The sequence below is a fragment of the Aythya ferina genome, assembly GCF_964211825.1.
Source record: "Aythya ferina genome assembly, chromosome: 3".
Classification (NCBI taxonomy): Eukaryota; Metazoa; Chordata; class Aves; order Anseriformes; family Anatidae; genus Aythya; species Aythya ferina.
This window is the reverse complement of record NC_140298.1, coordinates 33635521-33655212: the sequence shown is the minus strand read 5'-3', so window position 1 is coordinate 33655212 and position 19692 is coordinate 33635521. Positions and strand designations below refer to the sequence as shown.

The window sequence follows — 19692 nt, the reverse complement described above, 5'->3', positions numbered from 1 at the left end:
ACACACTGCCAGGGGATGGACACACTGCCAGGATGGACACACTGCCAGGATGGACACACTGCCCTGGGACACACTGCCAGGGGATGGACACACTGCCATGGGACACACCACCCAGGACGGACACCCCGCTGCGCCTCTCCCCAGCTCATCCCCACCACACTGGGGACCTCCAGGGGGCTGTAAAAGCTCGGCCCCGCCGGCTGGGGAGGGGGCTGTGGGATGTTCCCGTGGGTAGAAGCAGCTCCAGCAGGGCATGGGACTTCTTTGGGGGCTAGGGAAGGGAAGGGAAGGGAAGGGAAGGGAAGGGAAGGGAAGGGAAGGGAAGGGAAGGGAAGGGAAGGGAAGGGAAGGGAAGGGAAGGGAAGGGAAGGGAAGGGAAGGGAAGGGAAGGGAAGGGAAGGGAAGGGAAGGGAAGGGAAGGGAAGGGAAGGGAAGGGAAGGGAAGGGAAGGGAAGGGAAGGGAAGGGAAGGGAAGGGAAGGAGGCCCAAGGAGACACACGTCTAGAGGGAAATGATGCAGCCACTGCCTCCTATGGAAAGAGGTGTGGCAGGCGGGGTGCTGCTGGAGGAGCTCCTCTTCCAAAGAGGCTGGGGATGGATTTCCTCTCTCCTTTCCCCTGTTTCCATGGGAACAGCAGCAAGCAGGAACAGCCTGCTCTGAATTTCACTGCCTGCTGCTCAGGCACCCCCCTCCCGACCCTGTAGGCAGATTTGGGCTCTCAGGGGTTTCGGACCCATCCTCGCTGTGTGCACCGTGGCAGGGCAAGGCAAAGGGGCACAAGCCCTCACCTGCTGGGATTCCCATAGCAGCACTGTCTGCTATCAGACGCACACCAGCAGGCATTTGCAAACAATTTGCATCCATGGATGCGTTTCTGCTCTTTGTGGCCACAGGGGCAGGTGTGGGGTGATCATCCCGGAGGAGCAGCGCTGTTCTCTCAAGGATGGGAAGGAAGAAAAGGTGAATTTGTCCCTGCACTTTTGAATTCATGGTAACCTTTGACTTTGCAATGCTTCAGAGGGGTGCCCAGCACCACCACAAACTGCAAGGAGCATCTCGCTACATGTTACCCATCTCAGGCCCATTACCAGCTCAGACTGAGCCTTGGGATGCGTGCTGCCACCAACCCTTTGGAGCCATCCACGCCACGGATCTCCTACCGGTGGGTTCCTTCCATGGCTACCGGTGAGCCAGAAGGAGGCTTTTTTGTATCGAGCATCTTGGATTGTGGCCCTGGCAGAACGTTTTCTGTGCCTTGGAGGCGACAGTGCCAAGCACATCGTCAGCGGTGCTATTTCTGAGCGAGGTGTCACAAGGAAGTTCTGTGCCCTGCTCTATCCAAACTGAAATTATGCAAGTTCTCAGCCACCTTCTGCACGAAAGAGGCAAGTGGCGGGTTTATATCCTCGGAGATGAATCCAAGGGCACAGCTGGTAACGTGCTGAAAAGAGCAGAGCCGCCCCACAGAGAATGGGAGAGAGAAGGCTATAGGGTGCATAGGTCTCTTCCACCTGGTTCACCTTTCTGCAGACCAGCAGGAGAGGTTTTACCTGATTTCCTGGCATGATTCCTTCCCTACACTCTTTCTCCTTGAAATGAAAACACAGGGCTCTAAAACGTTGCCCTCAGTGTCCAGAACCCCACACCACAACTCGCTGCGACAGCCCTGCACTGCAGCTCCTTCAGATACCCTCTCTCCCCAAAGCTCACGCAGCTTAATTCCTGGGAATCAACTTTTCCGGAGAAAACTGAAGGAAGAGGGGCAATGACCGAGGCTGTGCTCTGTGTCACCATCAGAGAGAAAACCCAGGAGTCCTAATTCTAGCACGCTGCACAGTAAACAACTTGGAAAGCTGCATTTGCCACAAACTTCTGTAGCATCATATATATATATACATATATATATATATATATATAATACTGGTTCTAGCTTTATTATGTCCAAAAGGTCAAGGATGATCAAGCCTTAACCTTTTGTTCCTAAGCAGTCAACAATAGCTAGTGGTGTGCTCCTTCCCCTGTCTCAAGAAGATGTGTAAGAGAAAATCCCCTTGCGTTGGACACGGGGTTGTCTGAGCCTGGAAACGGCAGCCTATTATATTTAGAAATATCAAAGATATTTTGTGCAGGCTGCGTGAGCCTTCCCGAATGCGTCGCTCCAATTAAGTTACTCCTTACTAACGCAACGAGGGGAGTGTGGGTGATGGGATGCGCTCCTTGCTCCAGTTAAACAAGATCCCTTAGCTGCTGCTGCTTGGCCATATTGACTGCTCTGCTGCCATTTACCTCTGTGATCGCTGTCCTCACAGGAAATCTGTGCCATTAGTCACATTTTTCTCGACTACACTCAGACTGCATGTCTGCTGGCAGGAGATCCAAGGGCGTGTATTTTATTTTCCTCCCTTTTTTCATCTTTTTTTGCTTCTTTTTTTTTCTGTGTGAGGGAAACTCGCTGAAACCCGCAGGGGTCTTTGCCACCAGCCAAATCATGGATTTGCGAGAGGGAAATTTCTGATGAGAAGGGGGTTTCTGATGAGCAGGAGTGAGGTGCAGCCCGAAAAAGCCGTCCTGTTCGGCATCAGCAGACAGGCCCCACACCTCCACCATCAGGATGCTGGCGGCCCACGGATGTGCCAATTTTGGGACGGTGAGGCAGGTGGTTTTGCTGCTCGTGCTCGGCGGTACATCTCACACATGGGGATTATTGCTGTCCCTGGAAACCCTCAGATTCGTGCTCTCCTCCTTCCCTTTCCAACGAGCTGCCTGTGTGCAGTTTGTTTATTCTCCACCCAGCCCCACGAGAGGCTATTTCTCCATCACCGCAATTATCCGTGAGGCTCCACAGAGGTTTCAGGCTCAGGTTAAATGGCTTTCCTCCCTGCGGCTGCCCGGCAGGCAATCTGGTGCCTCCCTCAGCAATGAAAAGGGGGTTCACGGCCACCCACATGCTGCCTGACAGCCCTCAGGGCATCCATCGGGTCTGACATAACTCCGGAGCAGCGGCGACCTCTCCAAGTGCCCGGAGAGTGGCAGCGGTGTGAGCTTTCCCCTCTCCCTGCCCCCCCGGAGCCAGCCCTCCCTGCTCACCCACCTCTCCCAACCCCTTCCTGGGTTCCTCGGCTGCTTACAGCAGCGTGCCTCACCCGAGCCTATTCCCAAAGCACCCTGCTGCAAGCGTGGAGAGCCGCAAGCCCTAATTCGGCCTGGCAGCTCAGAGGGTTCGCTCTCCGGAGAGCGGAGCTGAGCGTGCATGAGTAATACCTCGGGCAGCGCCCTGCCGGGGACCAGAGCAGCCACCTGGAGCACTGCTGGGATGGGATGGGGGGCTGAGACAGCAGGGAGGGGAGCCCCTGCCCCACAACCATCCCCGGGGAGGGAGGAGATGTCTCCTCTCGGCGGGGCGGCCAGGCGCCGGTGACCCTCCTGAAGGCAGTCAGCTTCCCACTGGCTACCAAGGGAGCCCCAGGTGACAAGATCTCTCACCTCGGGCAGCGTTTCACCAGCTAATTATGCGTGGTTTTGATTATCTGTGCTCCCAGGCCATCTGCCATCCCCTCCCTGTTCCTAGCCACATCTGCCGCCTCCCCTGGGAGAGCCGCAGAGCGCACAGACCAGTGCACAGCAAGGCAGAGGGTCACACGAGGAGAGGGAATGACATCGAAATTAAGAATGAAATTTTGTTGAAACGCCTGAGGTTTTGTTTGTTCATTCACTTTGCAGGGATTTCCCTGCCCCTTTATCTCCGCCGTGCACCTTTCTACCCATCGCTGGGCTTTTGGAGGCGCAGGCAGGGGCCACGGTTCCCGTGACGTTACGGGAGTGTAGACCAAAAGGAAGGGAGGCAACCACCGTGGACTGCAAGGAGGAAAACTCCGAGTGGGGAAAACCCTGCAGAACTGGGGCAGAACTGGGGCAGGAGCCCCGAGCGGCGTCCTCGGGGACACGCGGCGACACCGTGATTTCAGCCCCAGCCACCACAAGAGGGCAGGCAGCGTTTGCTAGGCCCCTTTCCAAAAAGTGGGTGCCTGAGGAGCACCCCGTCTGCCCTGGTCAGCGAGGAAATGTCCTCGCCTTGGGGCATGCATTCCTCTGAAAGGCACGCTCCTGCCTTACCCTGTTGGGCCGCACAGCCAGGTGACCCAGTTTGGTGCACCACAGAGCTGGTTTGCAGCGAGATGCACGGCGCAGCAGCCCGAGGAGAAGCCCTGTCACTTCTCCTGCCGCTTCCCTTGCTCTCCTGGGGCCTCTGCTCCACGTTAGGAGCCCGGTGCGTGTGGTGTTGGAGCCCCAGGCAGAGGTCTGGGCCGCTGCTCAGGGTACCTGAAGATATCCCTGGCGTTGGAAATGCGGTAGGAGCTTTGGGGCCTGGCACCTTTCTGACCTTCTGCCCTCAGACCAGCCACAGGCTTCATCTCTCTCCATCTCTTTCAGGCTCCTTGCGCTCACCTCACCCAGCAAACAGCCCGAGGCGAGGTGGAGAAGACAAGGGGACGGTGCCAGGCCCAGGCTGCAGCTGGTGTGTGGAAATTGCAGGAAATTGTAGGGCTGTGCCCCCATGGCCCCAGCTGCTCAGGGGCCAGCCTCTGGGCCACTCTTTCTGGGCTGAGTTTGGTGCCGGAGAGGTCACCCGGAGCAGCTCGGAGCGCCATGTGCTGACACTGACCTCTAGCGGGAATGGATTCCTTCCTCTGGGTTTCTCCCTGCGATTTTAGGCACTGGAGTGCCAGCTTCAAGGGGGCTGGAGAGAGCCCAGAATTAGGGCTGCATTATTTAAATCCTCAGAAGCAAATCACGCTCAGATTTGGCCTCTCCTTACATTTAAATGTGCTCAGTCCCTCCACCACTACCTGCGCAAAACAGAACAGAAAACAGGAAAGGCATTTGGGAAGGTTCTCGCTGGGTAACCCAGCAGCGGCTGGGTACAAAAAGCTGAAAGAGCAGAAACTCTGGGTGCGAGGGGGCACCTTTTGGCTTCACTCTGGATCCCACAGGACGTGTGAGACTTCTGTGCTGAGCTCGGGCCGGCTGTGATGGCCCAGTCCCCATCCCAGGCCCCAGCCAGCCCCAGCCTGACTCTGCCCCGCGTGGGGCTCCGTGGGTTATCAGCTGCAAGCAGCAGGATGAGGAGTGGCAGCTGCAGGCAGGGTGCAGGAGGGGGTGGCGTGAAGGCATGACCCAGATCCGTGCCCTGGTGAGGTGCAGGAGCTTCTTGCCCTTAGCACTTGGCATCTCGCACCCAGGCAGCGCAGCACGACCGGCGAAACCGAAAGAGAACCTGAGCGTGGGAGGAAAAACTTGTGACAGGAGGCTACTGATGCCCACGGAGACTTCCTCCGCCTGCCTCCTGCTGCGCTGCCCCTGTCCTCGTGGCCCTAAACCTCCCTTCCTGCCCGCCCGGAGGCACTTGTCACGGGCAGCTTGCTGGCAGCGAGCCTGCGGTCGGAGGCTGGCTGGCTGGTGACGCAGAGCCGAAGCGGCAGCTGCAGCCCAGGAGGGGAAGTCCTTGGCACTTTGCATGCGGCTGCTGCGAACTCTGCCCCGCAGCCACCGCCGAGCTGTGCCCAGGTGAGCTCCCGTGCAGGTGCGGGGCACGAGCGGGGCCGTCCCCTGCCGCTGGGTCCAGCTGGGGAGGCGTGCGCCTTGCAGAGGGGGAGAGGGACACCGATTGCAAAGGGTCACCTGCATGCCGATCTATCTAGGTAGCCTTCTGAGGACAGCCCGTTGCCTGGGGCACTGGAAAGCAGCTGGATAAAGCAGATCCATGAGGAACATGGACAGTTTTGCTCTCAGGAGGAGAGCACTGAGTCAGGAGAGACCTGGTCAGCAGCTGATGGGCACAGCCCCTTGGCCCAGCTGCTGTTTCAGCCTGGTCCTTGTATGCCGCCTGCTCTTGCCCCTGCAGCCCCCCCAGCTCAGCAGCACTGCAGCCAGCCTCGCCACCTGCCTGGTGCAAAGCAACGAGCTGCAGCGTGCACAGAGGGCAGACAAAACCCTCTCGGGGCGCTGCCAGCGAGCACCCCGGGGCTCGGGGACGCAGGAGCCACCCGCCTGGGCACCCCCGGCGCTGGGGGAATCCCGGGCAGGCGGGGCCGGGTGCGGCTGAGTCAGTGCGGGCAGGGGAGGAGGAGGAGGAGGAGAAGGAGGAGGAAGAGGAGGAGGAGGAGGAGCCGCAGCGCTTTGCCTGTCCGCCGGCCGCCGCTCGCTGGCTTTGTGGCCATGAGCCCCCCGCTGCCGGGGGGCCCGGGGCGGGCGGGCGGTGGGCGCTGAGCGCGGAGCGATGGCGAGGGCGGCGGGCGGCGGGTGCCGCAAGGAGGCTGCGGGCTGGGAGGGCGACGAGGGGCAGTGCGACTCCGGCATCGAGTCCCTGCGCTCGCTGCCCGGCGGCCGGGACGCCCCGGCTGGCGTCGAGCCCCCCGTGCCCGCCGAGGAGCCCCCCGAGGAGAAGCGCCCCGCCGAGGAGCCCCCCGCCGAGGAGCGCCTGGACTCCAGCTACGGCTCCGGAGCCCTCCCCGAGGCGCTGCCCCGGCTGCCGCCAGCCTGCGGGACCGAGGAGCCACCACCGGCAGCCAAGGGGCTGAGCAGGAGGCAGCTGGAGGCGCTCAACTTCGTCTCGGAGGATGGCGACACGTGAGTGAGCCCAGGGTGGCACGGCACGGCACGGCACGGCCCAACGCGGGGTGCTCACCGGGGAGCTGGGGTGGGAGCAAGCAGCCAGGGGTGCGGAGCTCCCCGAGCCACGGGGAGAGCTGGGCTGCCCACCCTGGTGGGTGGCAGAGACCCAAAAGGTCGCCCGTGTGCATGGCGCAACACCCCGAGGCCCGCGGATGGATGGTGGCTCTCCGCTGGAGGTGGCCTTGTGCACCAGCAGCGCTGTGATGTGCACCACGCCGTGACAGAGGGGACTGGCTCCTTTCAGAGGGGACCTGGCTCCTTTCAGGGCAGGGGGCTTCCCGCGGCTGCAGTGCCCTCCTCAAGGGCAAAAGCATTTCACTGGGGTTACTAGCTTTGGCTTCTGGTGACTGCGTTCAGCTAGCCACGGCTCTCCTCTGCTACATCCCCCTCGATGGATGGTTTCCATCACGAGTGCACGCAGTGTGCTCGCAGCTCAGGAGCCTTGCCCCGAGCCCAGGCTGGCATTTAACACTGAGTAATGGTGCAGGAGGAAGAGAAACTCTGAGGCACTGGCAGAAGCGAGGAAACAAACCTCTCGAGTCGTGCCCGTGCAGCGAGCGCGCTGCTGCTGGAGCTGCAGGGAGGCTGGCCTTGGCGAGCCGAGAGCAAGCCCGGGTGTTTACTTCCTGGTTAGGAAGGAACCTGCACGGCTGCTAATGAGTTCATTAATGCTCCCTGTGGGATCTGCTCCGAGCACTGGCTGGGAGCCTGGCAGCGAGCAAGCTTCGCCCACGCGCGGCCACCCACGCTCCCCGGCGGGCGCAGGGACGGTGCTGGCTGCTGCGGGCCGGCCCGGAGCTCCCCTGTGCCGTACTTCACCCTCTGTCCCGGCTGTAACACCACAGCCAGCGTGCCCACAGGGAGAGCCACGGGTATTTTAGGCAGGCCTGTGGAAATACCACGGCAGAAGAGCAGCCCGGGGCTCACCCGGTGGCGGCGTTCATCAGCGGATGCGGCTGTTTGGAGGCACCGCGCGGGTCTGTGCTGCCAGGGGGCTGAGCCCTGCTTGTCAGACTTGCTCGGCCAGAGCCCAAGCTCATGCAAGCTTGTCATTAACTGGGGAAACGTGAATCGGTGGCGCCCGAGTTGCCCCAGGCAGGAGAGGCGCTCCCAGCGCGCTCCGAATGGCTGCAGTTGCTCTTCTGTCTTCGCTCTTTACGGCGCAGCTCGGAACAGGAAATCTGCAAAGGGCAAGGGAGGGAGCAAAAAGCCTGCTGGGGCGGCTCGCACAGCTCGGGGCTGGAGGGGTCAGCGCAGGGAGCCCGCTGCCAGTGCTGGAAAGAAACTGTATTCTTGTGGTCGGGGCGGCCAGGCTGCGGGCTCCTGCCTCTTCTATTCCTGGCTCTCCTCCTGACCCTGCGGGAGAGGTGGGTGGTGTTTATATTTAGCACTGCTGAGCATCCAGCACCGCCTCGAGCTGCCATCGGTTTTGTGTGCAAAAGGAAACCGGGACTGAGAGCAAAATGCTGTGAAAGTCCAGGGAACGGAGGCCTGTCAGGGTTCCCAAAGGAAAGGGATGAGATGGCCACGGGCTGCATCCCCTCCATCCAGCCAGCCAAACCTGGCGGCTTCTTGTCACCTCGGTCAGCTGCGTGTCTCCTCGCCCGCCGTGCTCCACCGTCTGCCCCAAAGCGGCCCCAGGCTGAGCGAGACCCGTCCCACCATTGCACCCCAGAAGCCTTGGGCAATCACGCTTCTCTATAACGCTGTGACTCTGAAAACACAACGAGTTCGGGCCTTGGGCTGAGCAGTTCCTGTTTCCCCAGCTGCCCCAGCTTGGTACCCAGCAGCACCCAGAAGGGCACCGTGCTTGCCCAGAAGGATCTGGCCAAATTATCGGCTGCCCACGGCCCTGCCCTCCCACCTGCACGGCAGGGATGTTGCGGGCAGCGAGCCGTGCGTGCCAGGGGCTGTGTTTTTCAGCCTGGCACTTGTGGCAGAAGCACACGAGGGGGTAGCAGAGGCGAGGGGCGCGCTACACCAGCTGGAGAGCCAGCAGGGTCTTCCCGGGATGGCTTCCTGCAGGGAGGAGAGCGCTGGTGGATGCAGGGCGAAGGCACGGGGCTAAACCCAAGGGTTTCTCACTTAAAATGATCAGGGGGCCTGCTTGCATGGGAAGGAAGTTGGGTAATGCGGGAGACGGGGGGGTGACGGCCGGCGAAACGCGTGGGCGCCCCTACGCCAGCAGCCGGCTTCCAAGAAGCCTTTGCAGAAGCCTCAAAAGCCCTCGCCCAAACCGCCCCCGTGTGACCAACAGCCCTCTGCCCTGGGGGAGTCGGGGCTGTAGTAGCTGGGCAAGGGCGCAGAGAGGCAGGCAGGGGCAGGGCTGATGGCTGGGGTGTGCTTAGGGTCAGGGTGTGCGTGCAGAGCGCGAGCCCAGCCAGGGCTGCTCCTGTCCTCCCCAAGCAGTCTCCTCCAAGGAGTTTTGGAAACTCCGTCTGTTCCTCGCAGCCCGGCTCCTCTTTGTGCTGCGCTGCGTCCCGCTGGGATTGCTCCGCGTGGAAGCGAGGAGCGGGGCTTTCCAGCGGCAGGGGTGGCGAGCTGCGAGGAGCAGGCAGCGCAGTTGGCGTGGCCTGGCCTCCGAACAAGCTCAACCTTTGTTAGGAGTCACCGAGGAAAACCCCCTCCTGCCTGGCCTCGCCAGCCAGACGCGTGAGCCCGGTGTCCTGGGAAAGGGGTGGGTGTGGGATGGCTCCTTTGGGGTGGGATGGGATGTGAGGGGATGGTCTGTAGCATTCCAGCACTTGGGAAGACCTCCCCGTTTGCTTGGGTCCGTGGCAGCCCCGGCGAGCTCGGGGGAGGCAGGATTGAGAGGTGTCAGCGCAGGAAACCAGGCAGCGCTTCCTCTCTCCAGGGCTGCGCGTTCTGCCTGAAGCCTTTCCCTTTCTTAGGGCTTCTGCCACGGGTACCCCACCCCACGGCGATGCTCCCCGGGCGGTGGTGGGCCAGCTGGTGGCACCGATGCTCGGGGGTCCCCCCGGCAGGCAGATCTCAGCACGCACCTCCTGCAAGCGGGGACGGAGCCCTTCTGGGCAGGCGTGTGTGCGCGGTGGGGAGCAGCACCTCGGGGCAGGGGGAGCAGAGGAAGCCCAACTTCCTCCTTCCAGCAGCGAGTGCTGCCCCGTCTGCTGATAAGAAATCACGTGCCAGTGACTCGTGGGCTGAGCTGCGTTAGCAAGGGCTGGGGGAGTAAATTTGGGTAAATTTGGTGATGTTCTGGGCTCCCCGTGACTGTGGTAGCCCGGGGGGGTCTTCCCTGCTGAGCCCTCGCCTGCTGAGGATCGAGCACGAGGCCTCCTCTCGCCTCTTTTACCCACTTTTCCCCCGAAGTTCCTGGCGTCTGCAGGGGTCACACACTTGCAAACCTGACCTGACGCAGCGAAGGCCTCTCGAGGCCGTGCTGGCGAGAGGTTTTTCCCTGCTCTGATGACTTCAGCCTGCCCTCGAGGATGCCTCCTCAGGCTTTCCGCCTGCACAGGCTCACCTCGGCGCTGGGCTGCCCGCACTGCTCCTCCTGGCAGAGAGAGGTTCCTGCTGCTGCCCGAGGAAGCGGTTAGCGGGGCAGGATGAAGGCTGGAGCAGGGGAGCGGGGCAAGCGTGGAATTCCCCCGCTGTTTTCCTCCCCGCTCGCGCTCCTCTGCCTTGCTGCTGATGCCATTTCCTCCCGCTAACGAGCTCCCCTTGTGCAAAAAAAAAAACGCCTGCACGGCTTCCTACTCCTCTGCTCAGGCGAAACGGGGAGCTGGGAGCAAATTGTTCCCGTGGACAGCACGGGTGCACCTAAACGGGGACCTCCTGGGACGCGGTGCTGCCGGGTGCTCGACCCGGGGGCATCCCAAGGGGCAGCCCTGACCCCCTGCCCGTGTGCGTGGGCTGGCAGCCTTCCCCCTGCCCACAGCCCCTCTATTCGCTCGCTGCCCTTTCCAAAACTCCCCGCTGGCCTCTCCAAAAGCTCTCCGTGGCCAAGGCTGCTCGCACACGTGCTCCCCGTGGGCTCATCCTGCCCCGCTGGCCGCTGCGCGATTCCCCCTGCAGCTCGCTGCCCCTGCAGCCGTTTCGGGAAGTTGAGGCCTGGCGGATGAGGAAAGAGGGGAACGAATGCAGAAACGAAAGCACGGCAGGAGGCTGTGCCTGGGTGGAGAAGGAAGACACAGGGGGTGGAAAATAAAAATAGAAATATAAATGCAGTCCTGCGAAGCGGGCACGTCCCAGCATCGAGGTGAAAGGCTGAGCTCCGGGAAGGGTCGCTGGCGGTGCAGCCTCCGCCCCCCCTGCAGCAAAGATGTCCAAATTTTGGCGTCAGCTTCCACGCTGGGCTCACGGGGAGCTGCAGGGCCGCCCGTCCCGGGGCGAGGGAGGTGCTGCTGGGGTTTCCACCTCCCCCGTGTGGCCGCCCCACCTGTGCCCGCGTGGGGACGGGGTGGCGTGGGGCGCGGGGGATTCCTGAGGGGTGCTCCCCCCCCCTCCGGCACGCCGCCTCTGTGCACAGCTCTCTCCCCCGGGAGCCAAGTTGGGCTCTGGAAAGTGAAAGCAGCAGGGGTTTAAAGTTCAACCTGAATGGCTTCGGAAAGTCCCCGGGCTGAGCTGAGGGCTCCGTACCTGCGAGCGGCACATCCTGCCCTCCCCTCGCACGTGGCGCCCGGGAGCGGGCTTGGAGAAGCAGGGGCTGTCCCCGGCAGCGGGCAGAGGCCACCCTGGTGCAGGTGCAAACCCATCGGGGCATCTCCCTGCCCTGATTGCTCCCTTGGGGCCGTGGGAGCCCCGCTGAGGGCAGGGGGAGCACCTGCAGCTGGTCCCGGTGTGGACTCCACCAGCCCCCTGCCCTCCCCATGAGCATCGGCGGTGCGGGGTGCACTCGGCGGCCTCGTGGAGGCAAAATGTGGGTGTCCTCTGCTTCCCACGGGGAATTCCCTGCTGCGTCGTGACCTGGGGCTTCCCCGGGGACGCGGCCCTTTGGGCACAGCCTCTCCGCAGGCAGTGGGGTGAGGAGGAACTTGCTTGTTTCGCCACCAAAAATGGGGCTCGCCCGAGGGTGCCTGGGGTGCCAGGTGCTGGTTTGGCCCGTGGAGGAGGTGGCTTTGCTGGGCTGCTCGGGCTCTGCGCCCTTCCACCTCCCTCCTGCCTTCAAGAGCTGTCCTGCACCTCCACCCCACGCCCTCCTGGGGCCCAGACCCCTGTGCAGGAGGGGCTGGGGCACAGCAGGTTAGCGAGGCCGGGCTGGAAACTCCCTCCGGGCTCGCTGCTGCTGCTCTCACTTCTGTTCTGACTGCGTGTGGACAGCGAGGACCGGGGCGAAACCCGCACGAGCATCACGGCAGGAAGGGGAAGGGACGAGTGGGATGGGAAGGAAATCTGCCCTCAGGTTGGGGCAGCCCAGGCTGCTGGGGCGTCAAACAGCCGTGGGTGCCGGGGACTGGGGCTCTCTGCCGGCCACCAAGCTCTGCGGGGAGCTCTGGTGTCCCTCTGCCCAGCGCCAGCATTGCCAAAGGGGAAGGATGTGGAAGGGAAAAGAGGAAATCGGCGTGGGCTGGCGGAGAGGCTGGCGCGGGGATTGTGCCACACAGGTGGACTTGGATCGCTGCCGGGCTCCTGCCTGGCTTTTGCTGACCACCCTGGTGCAGGGGAAAGCAGAAGTGTCGTCCTGCGCGGCCAGCAGCGGGGAGCTGGAATTCCCCTGGCAGCCACCCGGCTCCAAGCCTCCCACCCAGCGGCCAAAGCCAGCCCTTGGGCTCTCCGCTATGCCTCCCGGCCTCGTCCATCCTCCCAGGGCTGGAGGCCCGTCTGCGTGATGGGGCCAGAGAGAGGACCCGCCGGTGCTCAGAAGGGACAGATGGGTCACATGGGACTGATTTTTCCTTTTTTTTTTCCACCTCTGTCCCCTCTGCAGGTTGGTTCACCTGGCCATTATCCACTGCGCCCCCGATGTGGCTCTCTTCTGCATTGCTCACCTGCCCAGGGAGATGCTGGAGACCCAGAATGACTTTTTCCAGGTATGTGGCTGTGATGGGCAGAAGAGGAGGGCGGGTGCCACCCCGAGCAGGCACCCAATCCACCTGCCCTTTCCCCGGGGGTTCCCCACCCACACGCCGCAGAGCACGGCGAAGGTCCCGTGTGAGCAGTCCCTTTTCGGGGAGGAGAAAACCCAGGGGGAGGGAATCGGCATCTCCCAGCACTGAGTGTGAAGGGATTCCCCCCCAGCCCCCTAATTCTGCCCCCTGCTCCTCGCCAGACCCCGCTGCACCTGGCCGTGTACCTGGAGCAGCCCGTTGTGGTCGAGGCGCTGATGCGCAAGGGAGTCAACCCGGGGCTGCAGGACCGCAACGGCAACACCCCACTGCACCTGGCCTGCGAGCAGCAGTACCTCTACTGCGCCCAGCAGCTGCTGCAGGGCACGGCCGAGCCCCCCGAGCACCACCAGGACCTGCAGCTGCAGAACTGGCAAGGTGAGACCTAGAGGGCGACGGCTTTGCTTCGCCTACGCGCGAGCCCGGCAGCGCGGGGTGCTGAGAGTGGCTCTCTCCTGTCTCCCCACCCCAGGCTTGGCCTGTCTGCACATCAGCACCTTGAAGGGGAACATCGAGATGATGTCCCTGCTGCTGCAGAGCGGCGCCAACATCGACGTTCAGGTGAGGACGGGCTGCCGCGCGGACGTCCCCCGGCTTTGGGGCAGGGAAGCGCTCCGCTTGGATGGGGTGGAGAGGAAGGATCAGGGCGGGTGGGGGGCTCTGGGGACCCTACACCCACGTCCTTGTTGTCCGCAGGAGGGCACGAGCGGCAAGACCCCGCTGCACCTGGCGGTGGAGTGCTGCAACCGCAGAGCCGTGCAGTTCCTGCTGCTCAACGGGGCCTACGTGGACGCCCAGATGTACAACGGCTGCACCCCGCTGCACCTGGCCGTGTGCCACAGGGACGCCGCCATCGCCTCCATCCTCTCGCACTCCGGGGCTGACACCCTGCTGAGGAACATGGAGAACGAGACGGCCCAGGACCTGGCTGACGGCAACGACGACGTGAGTGCGGGCAGTGCTGCCAGCCCCTCGTGGGGCGGCACCTCCCCGGGGAGGCGGGTGGCGGGGGGACCGGCGGAGAAGCAGCCTGGATGCTGACACAAAAAAAACTTTGGTCTCTGCAGCTCCTCGCCTTGCTGCCCTTCGACGACCTGAAGATCTCGGGGAAGCCCGTGGTGTGCTCTGAGTGAGCGGCTGGACTCCTTGGCCCGGCGGGCAGCCTCCTCGCCCCGCGCTGTTGCCCTGATGCCCGCCGGGACCCTGCCTGCCCGCGGAGCCATGCTGGGAGACGTCTCACCCTCCCGGGAGAGATGTTTTGTTGGCCTCAGGCTACCTTCCTGGACGGTGGGAGGTGGCACCATGAGCACTACACATGGGGAAGGCTTTTTTTTCTAGGCTTCGTGCCCAGCAGGACTGAATTTCCCCTCCCTGGCACGGGTGTGAATCGCTGGGCTCTGTGGGCTCCCGCTTGCCTCAGGTTGGAGCAGGAGAGGACTCCTTTATCACACCGCACAGGGGACGGAGCATCCCCTGGCACCCCAAACACCAGCAGAACAAGTGTGGGGTGAGCAGGAACCCCTCGCTCTAATAAACGTTTGTTCTGACTGCAGGCGCCCCAGGTCTCGTGTGATCCAACCCACCCCGCTCCCCGCCTGGCACCACGGTGAGGGGCAGCGGGGAGCAGAGGGGAGTGGGGAGGAGGGGGGATCCCCGCCTGCAGAGCCTGTTTCGGGTTCATGGGGGGCCCAGCCCCATGCTTGGTGCTCTGTCCCCCCACCAAGCACTCGCCATGGGGGCTGAAGAGGCAGAGCACGGGAAGTGCCAGAAATGGGGTGACGGATCCTTGCTTCGGCTACCACGCCTGACGTCCCGCTGCCACGGTTCCTCTTCTGCACCCAGTGTGAAAGATCCCGACCCACCTCCTGGCGCAGGAGGTTGTCTAAAAGCTTTGCATTTCCCCATGGCAGGCTGATTTCCACACCCCTCCTGCTGCTCGCCTCCCTCCCCTGCCCCCTCTGCAGCGCACGCCCCAGGGAACCAGCCCCGTGGGTGCTGCGGGGAGGGAGGCAGGAGCTGCCTGACCCCACCTGGGCTGGGGAAATCCCCCGCTTGCTGCTCCCATCGCCTGGGGCAGGGCTTTGGGGGGAAAGGAGATGCCCCAGAGCCGCTCGCCTTCCTCATCCCTTCCTGGAAGGACGGGCGTGAGGGAACGTGGCCGGGAACAGCAGCACCTCCCCGGAGCTGCCCAGGGCGCTTCAGCAGCCATGGGGGAGATGGCTCGGCACCAGCTTGGGGTGGGAGGGAGGGAGGGAGGCGGAAAAAGCCAGAATTAAGCCATCTGCACTTCGTATTTTCTTTTTTTTTTTTTTTTTTAAATAAAAGTGTGGTGTTTTTTTTTTAAACGAGTGTCACAAGATGCTTCTGGGCGGCCTCGTGGGGGCCACCTCTACCTGTGTGCTGGGTGTTTGTTTGGGGTGTGGGGATTTGGGGATGGTGTGGGGATTTGGGGCTGTGGGGCCTGCCGGGCGGCCCGAGGCCTCCCCGTGGCGGTGCCCGGCCCCTCCGCGGCGGCAGGGGGCGGTGTGGGGCGGGCGGCAGGGGCATGGCCGCCGCCGGGAGCGGGCCGAGGGCAGGCGGCCGGGAGCGGGGCCGGGCCGCAGCGGGCCGCAGGTGGGCAGCGGGGGGCGAGCCCGGGGGGCGAGCCCGGGGGCCGGGGCCGCTTCTCCTCCTCCCCCGGGACCTGAGGGGGTGGCGGCAGCACGGCGGCGCCGAGCGGGGCCCGGCGGCTTCCAGCCCCGCTGTGGGGAAGGGAGACGTGGCCGGCGGGGAGGGCGTGGGGCTTTGCTCGGCTTCGCAACCCCAAATTCCCAACCCCAAGGCGCTGAGGTTGACGGCAGGGCCGGCAGGGGGGTGTTGGGGGGCATCCTGAGGAGCCCCGGTTTGGCTGGGAGACGGGACGGCGAAAGGGCGAGCTCCCCCCGGGCAGCCCCGCAGCTGCCCACACTGGGCTCAAGCTGCAGGATTTGAGGGGTTGGTAAAATCCTAAGCAGCTCGGCTCGGCTCGGAGCTACTTTCTGCCCCAAAGCAGCCCTTTAGGTTCAAACACCCTCTCCCATCCTGGGAGCCCTGGCTTCCCCGTGCGAGTGCTCCCGAGCCAGAGCAAACACCGTGAACAGCTGCTGACGAAGTCCCAGGGGCCCTTCCTGCCCGACATCTCTGGGGTGGGATCTGGGTGCTGGCGGCGTGCTGGTAGTAGCCCACCGCCCGCCTCCCCGTGCCCACAGATTTTGTGTTCCCCTCGTGCTGGCTGCGCTCCCCGCCATGGCTGCTGGGGAAGAGTTCCCCCCTGCCCTGCAGGACGCCTGGGGGGACTTCTGGCTCTTCCGTTTCTTCGTCAACGCTGCTGGCTACGCGAGTATCGTGGTGCCAGGGTTCCTCCTCATCCAGTACTTCAAGAGAAAGAACTACCTGGAGACAGGTAAGGGCAGCAGCTTCCCTTCCACCTCCTGCCTCCCCCGCGGTTAGCAAGGAGGGAGGCTGTGCCTCTCCGGCTGTGGTGGTGAATTCTCTTCTCTTACCCCCTCCAGGCCGAGGCATTTGCTTCCCTGTCATCAAGTCGTGCGTGTTCGGCTCCGAGGTGAAGTCCGCACACCCGGACGATGGCTCCCTGCCGCCCCGAGCAGAGCCCACGGAGTCCTCCACAGCCCGACAGGTCCTGAAGCTGCTCTTCTGTGCTGCTGGGCTGCAGGTAGGCACCCTGCACATTTCCATGGCCTTCCTGCTCCGGGAGGCGCAGCTGGACACTGGGTTTGTGCCCCCAGCCCCTTGAAGGCCAAGGATGCAGCGCTGTCCTTGACAGCTGGGCTGGAGGCAGGGGCACAGCCTCTCCTGCGGGGCTGCTGCGTCACCTCGGAGCTGTTCTGCTGGTGTCATCTGAGTTGGGACAGCTCGTCTGTCTGAGCCATGAATAGGGAAAACTCTGAGTGTCAGCAGGGTTATTAGGGCTGCTTTTGTTCCAGCCCTTATCAGAGCAGCAGGTAGTTTGAGCCCGCTTAATTCCCAGGGTCACCTCTGGGGGCTGCTGCGTACTGCTGCCCTTCAGCTACAGAAAAAAAAAAAAAAAAAAGGAATTTTTAATTTTAGCTCTCTCAGGTCTCATCTACAGCTGAAGCTTTTTGGGTCTGTGAGGACTAAAAATAATTTCTGTGCTACGAAACCCGCAGCCAGCAGAAGACTCCCACATCCTGGCCTACTGTTCGGTGCCCACGCAGCCATGCTGCGAGGACACCCCCAAGTCATTTCGTGTCTCTGCACCGCAGTTTCTCGGGAGGGGATGGATGATGGGAGAGGTCTGTGCTCCTTTTGGGAGGTGCCGTGGCACCAGGGCTGCACAAATAGCAGAGGTGACAGCCAGTGATCATCCCCAGAGGAGCATCTCATCTGCTGGGTTTAAAACTAGGTTTGATTTGGATGGGCCTGGGGAGTTGGAAGTGAAAACCGATGCGGAGGCCACTGGGAGAGGCGCCAGGCCCTACTGCAGGGAGCTGGCACCGAACCCACGGCAAGGCATCGGTAACGTCCCCCGGCCCTGCCCGCATGGTTCAGCAGGCAGCTCAGAACAACTGCTCCTTGTGCGCTGGGGTGTCGCTCTGTGGGCTTCTCTTCCCGGGAGGAGGCTGAAAACGGGGCAGGGCTGGTTCAGTTCGGGACTGGCTGTTCCCAGCTGCGACCACGAGGAGCAGCGGGCTGGCCCCGTCCTTCCTGCCCCAGCAGGGCCCTGAGTCCGTGCTCCTCCCGCTTCGCAGGCCTCCTACCTGACGTGGGGCGTCCTCCAGGAGCGCGTGATGACGAGGACGTACGGCGCCACCGAGACGGACCCCGGTGAGAAGTTCAAGGACTCCCAGTTCCTCGTCTTCATGAACCGCATCCTGGCCTTCACGGTGGCCGGGCTGTACTGCGCCCTGACCAAGCAGCCGCGCCACGGGGCGCCCATGTACAAGTACTCCTTCGCCTCCCTCTCCAACATCCTCAGCAGCTGGTGCCAGTACGAGGCGCTCAAGTACATCAGCTTCCCCACCCAGGTGCTGGCCAAGGCCTCCAAGGTGATCCCAGTGATGATGATGGGCAAACTGGTGTCCCGCAAGAGTTACGAGTACTGGGAGTACCTGACGGCCGCCCTCATCTCCGTGGGGGTCAGCATGTTCCTGCTGTCCAGCGCTCCCCACCGGCACGCCTCCACCGTCACCACGTTCTCGGGCGTGGTCCTCCTGGCCGGCTACATCGTCTTCGACAGCTTCACCTCCAACTGGCAGGACGCCCTCTTCACCTACAAGATGTCCCCCGTGCAGATGATGTTCGGCGTCAACGTCTTCTCCTGCCTCTTCACGGTGGGCTCGCTGCTGGAGCAGGGCGCCCTGCTGGAGTCGCTGCGCTTCATGACCCGCCACTCGGAGTTCGCGGCCCACGCCGTGCTGCTCTCGGTGTGCTCGGCCTGCGGCCAGCTCTTCATCTTCTACACCATCAACCAGTTCGGCGCCGCCGTCTTCACCATCATCATGACGCTCCGCCAGGCCTTCGCCATCCTCCTCTCCTGCCTCATCTACGGCCACACCGTCACCGTGGTGGGCGGGCTGGGCGTCGCCGTCGTCTTCCTGGCCCTCTTCCTCCGCGTCTACGCCCGCAGCCGCATGAAGAAGCGCAGCAAGAAGCTGCCGCCCGGCGACACCCCCGCGCAGAAGGTTTAGGCAGCTGGCGCCCCTCCGAGCTGTGCCCGCTGTCCCGCCTCCGCCGGGGGACCCCGCCGAGGAGCGGGGTCGGGGTAGGGGCAGGCTGGAGCAGCGACTCGCTTTTCCAACTGCTTTTCCCGGGGAAGGGGCTGCGGCGAGGCCAGGCTGCCGCAGCCCCAACCCTTTTTCTTTGCCTTAACGGGTCGGAGGCTTCCAGCTGGGGCACTGGGGGAAACCAGCGTGGAGCTGCTGGTGCTCCTGCCCCGCCCGCGCCTCGTGGCGTCCCTCCAAGGTCACTGATTGAACAAGGGAGCTTTTTTTTCCCAGCCCCGTCTTGCCTCTGGCTGACACGTCTCCACATTTCGGTCACGACTCCAGGGCTCAGCAGGAGGAAGCAAAACACTAGCGCTGCCTTGGGGACGGCCCTACGACGAGGGAAGCGCCGAGCTGAGCCTGTGCCGGGGCTGGGAGCAGAGGACAGAAGCTGCCAGCCCCTCCAGCCCCCTTCCCAGGAGGTGCTCCAGGTAGGACAGGCGCGGCTCTGAGGCAGCCCGTCCTACCCCAGGCCTGGGATCTGCTCCGGGCGAGCTGGAGTCAAGGCCAGGACCTCAGAGTTTGGGTTCGGCAGTCCCTCGCCCCAGCTCCACGTCCCTTTTCGCAGCTCCCCAGGCTCGCTGAGCCCTGTAGGTTACTTTTCGGTTCCAGCCGCTGCTGTTACAGGCCAAAGGCCGCAGCGCCCAGAAGCCCGGGGGCACCTCCAGGCTGCTTCTGGGCCGCATGGTTGCCGTTCGGAGAAGCACAACCACCACCCACCCTCCTCATCATTTCGCATCTTTTTTTTTTTCCCTGCCAACTGGAGGCACTGACCCCGGCTTTCTTAGGGTCTTGCCAGAGCCCCCCCAGTGCCTGGAGGCCTGCGGGGGGGGCAGAGCCCGCTGCAGTGCCTTGTCCCCGTGCCGCAGGGGACGGAGCACGCGGGCACCAGCAGGGAAGGGGCAGGGGGGCCGCTCCCAGTGCTCTTTTTTCCCCAGGAGCCCGGCGTTTTGTGGCTGCCCCCGGCCTCCCCCATGCGAGCTGACTGAGAAGCCAGCAGGTTTTGGTACTTTTGAAAGGCAACTTTTTTTCCTCTATTTTATTAAATTAAAGATATGCTGCATATAGTACCCTGGGGGTAAACGTTCTTTTATTTTTTTTATTTTCTCTACCTGGAAGGAGGGGAGCAACCCTCCCCAACCCCTCCCCAAGTCTCTCTGGGACCACAGAGCGAGATCCCTGCAGGCACAGC

General features: G+C 63.0%; 2 protein-coding genes across 2 annotated transcripts; both read left to right on the top strand.

Moving 5' to 3' along the window:
• The first annotated feature begins 6188 nt into the window (after positions 1-6188).
• NFKBIE (NFKB inhibitor epsilon) lies at positions 6189-14286 on the top strand. Its single transcript, XM_084516172.1, has 6 exons — positions 6189-6628; positions 12561-12663; positions 12903-13116; positions 13211-13299; positions 13435-13683; positions 13806-14286. Exons 1-6 carry the CDS (start codon positions 6279-6281, stop codon positions 13869-13871), a joined length of 1071 nt encoding a protein of 356 aa, XP_084372298.1. The 5' UTR covers positions 6189-6278; the 3' UTR covers positions 13872-14286.
• Positions 14287-15262: 976 nt separating this feature from the next.
• Positions 15263-19570, top strand: SLC35B2 (solute carrier family 35 member B2). The gene is made up of 4 exons (XM_084516167.1): positions 15263-15351; positions 15966-16159; positions 16269-16429; positions 17487-19570. Exons 1-4 carry the CDS (start codon positions 15284-15286, stop codon positions 18423-18425), a joined length of 1362 nt encoding a protein of 453 aa, XP_084372293.1. The 5' UTR covers positions 15263-15283; the 3' UTR covers positions 18426-19570.
• The last annotated feature ends 122 nt before the right edge of the window (positions 19571-19692 follow it).

Excerpts from the sequence above, each read along its gene's own strand:
- NFKBIE (XM_084516172.1), top strand. The coding sequence starts at position 6,279 with ATGGCGAGGGCGGCGGGCGGCGGGTGCCGCAAGGAGGCTGCGGGCTGG. Across the intron at positions 13,117-13,210 it reads GCAGCTGCAGAACTGGCAAG|GCTTGGCCTGTCTGCACATC; the intron begins GTGAGACCTAGA and ends TCCCCACCCCAG. Across the intron at positions 13,300-13,434 it reads GCGCCAACATCGACGTTCAG|GAGGGCACGAGCGGCAAGAC; the intron begins GTGAGGACGGGC and ends TGTTGTCCGCAG.
- SLC35B2 (XM_084516167.1), top strand. The coding sequence starts at position 15,284 with ATGGCCGCCGCCGGGAGCGGGCCGAGGGCAGGCGGCCGGGAGCGGGGC. Across the intron at positions 15,352-15,965 it reads CGGGCCGCAGCGGGCCGCAG|ATTTTGTGTTCCCCTCGTGC; the intron begins GTGGGCAGCGGG and ends CCGTGCCCACAG. Across the intron at positions 16,160-16,268 it reads AAAGAACTACCTGGAGACAG|GCCGAGGCATTTGCTTCCCT; the intron begins GTAAGGGCAGCA and ends TACCCCCTCCAG.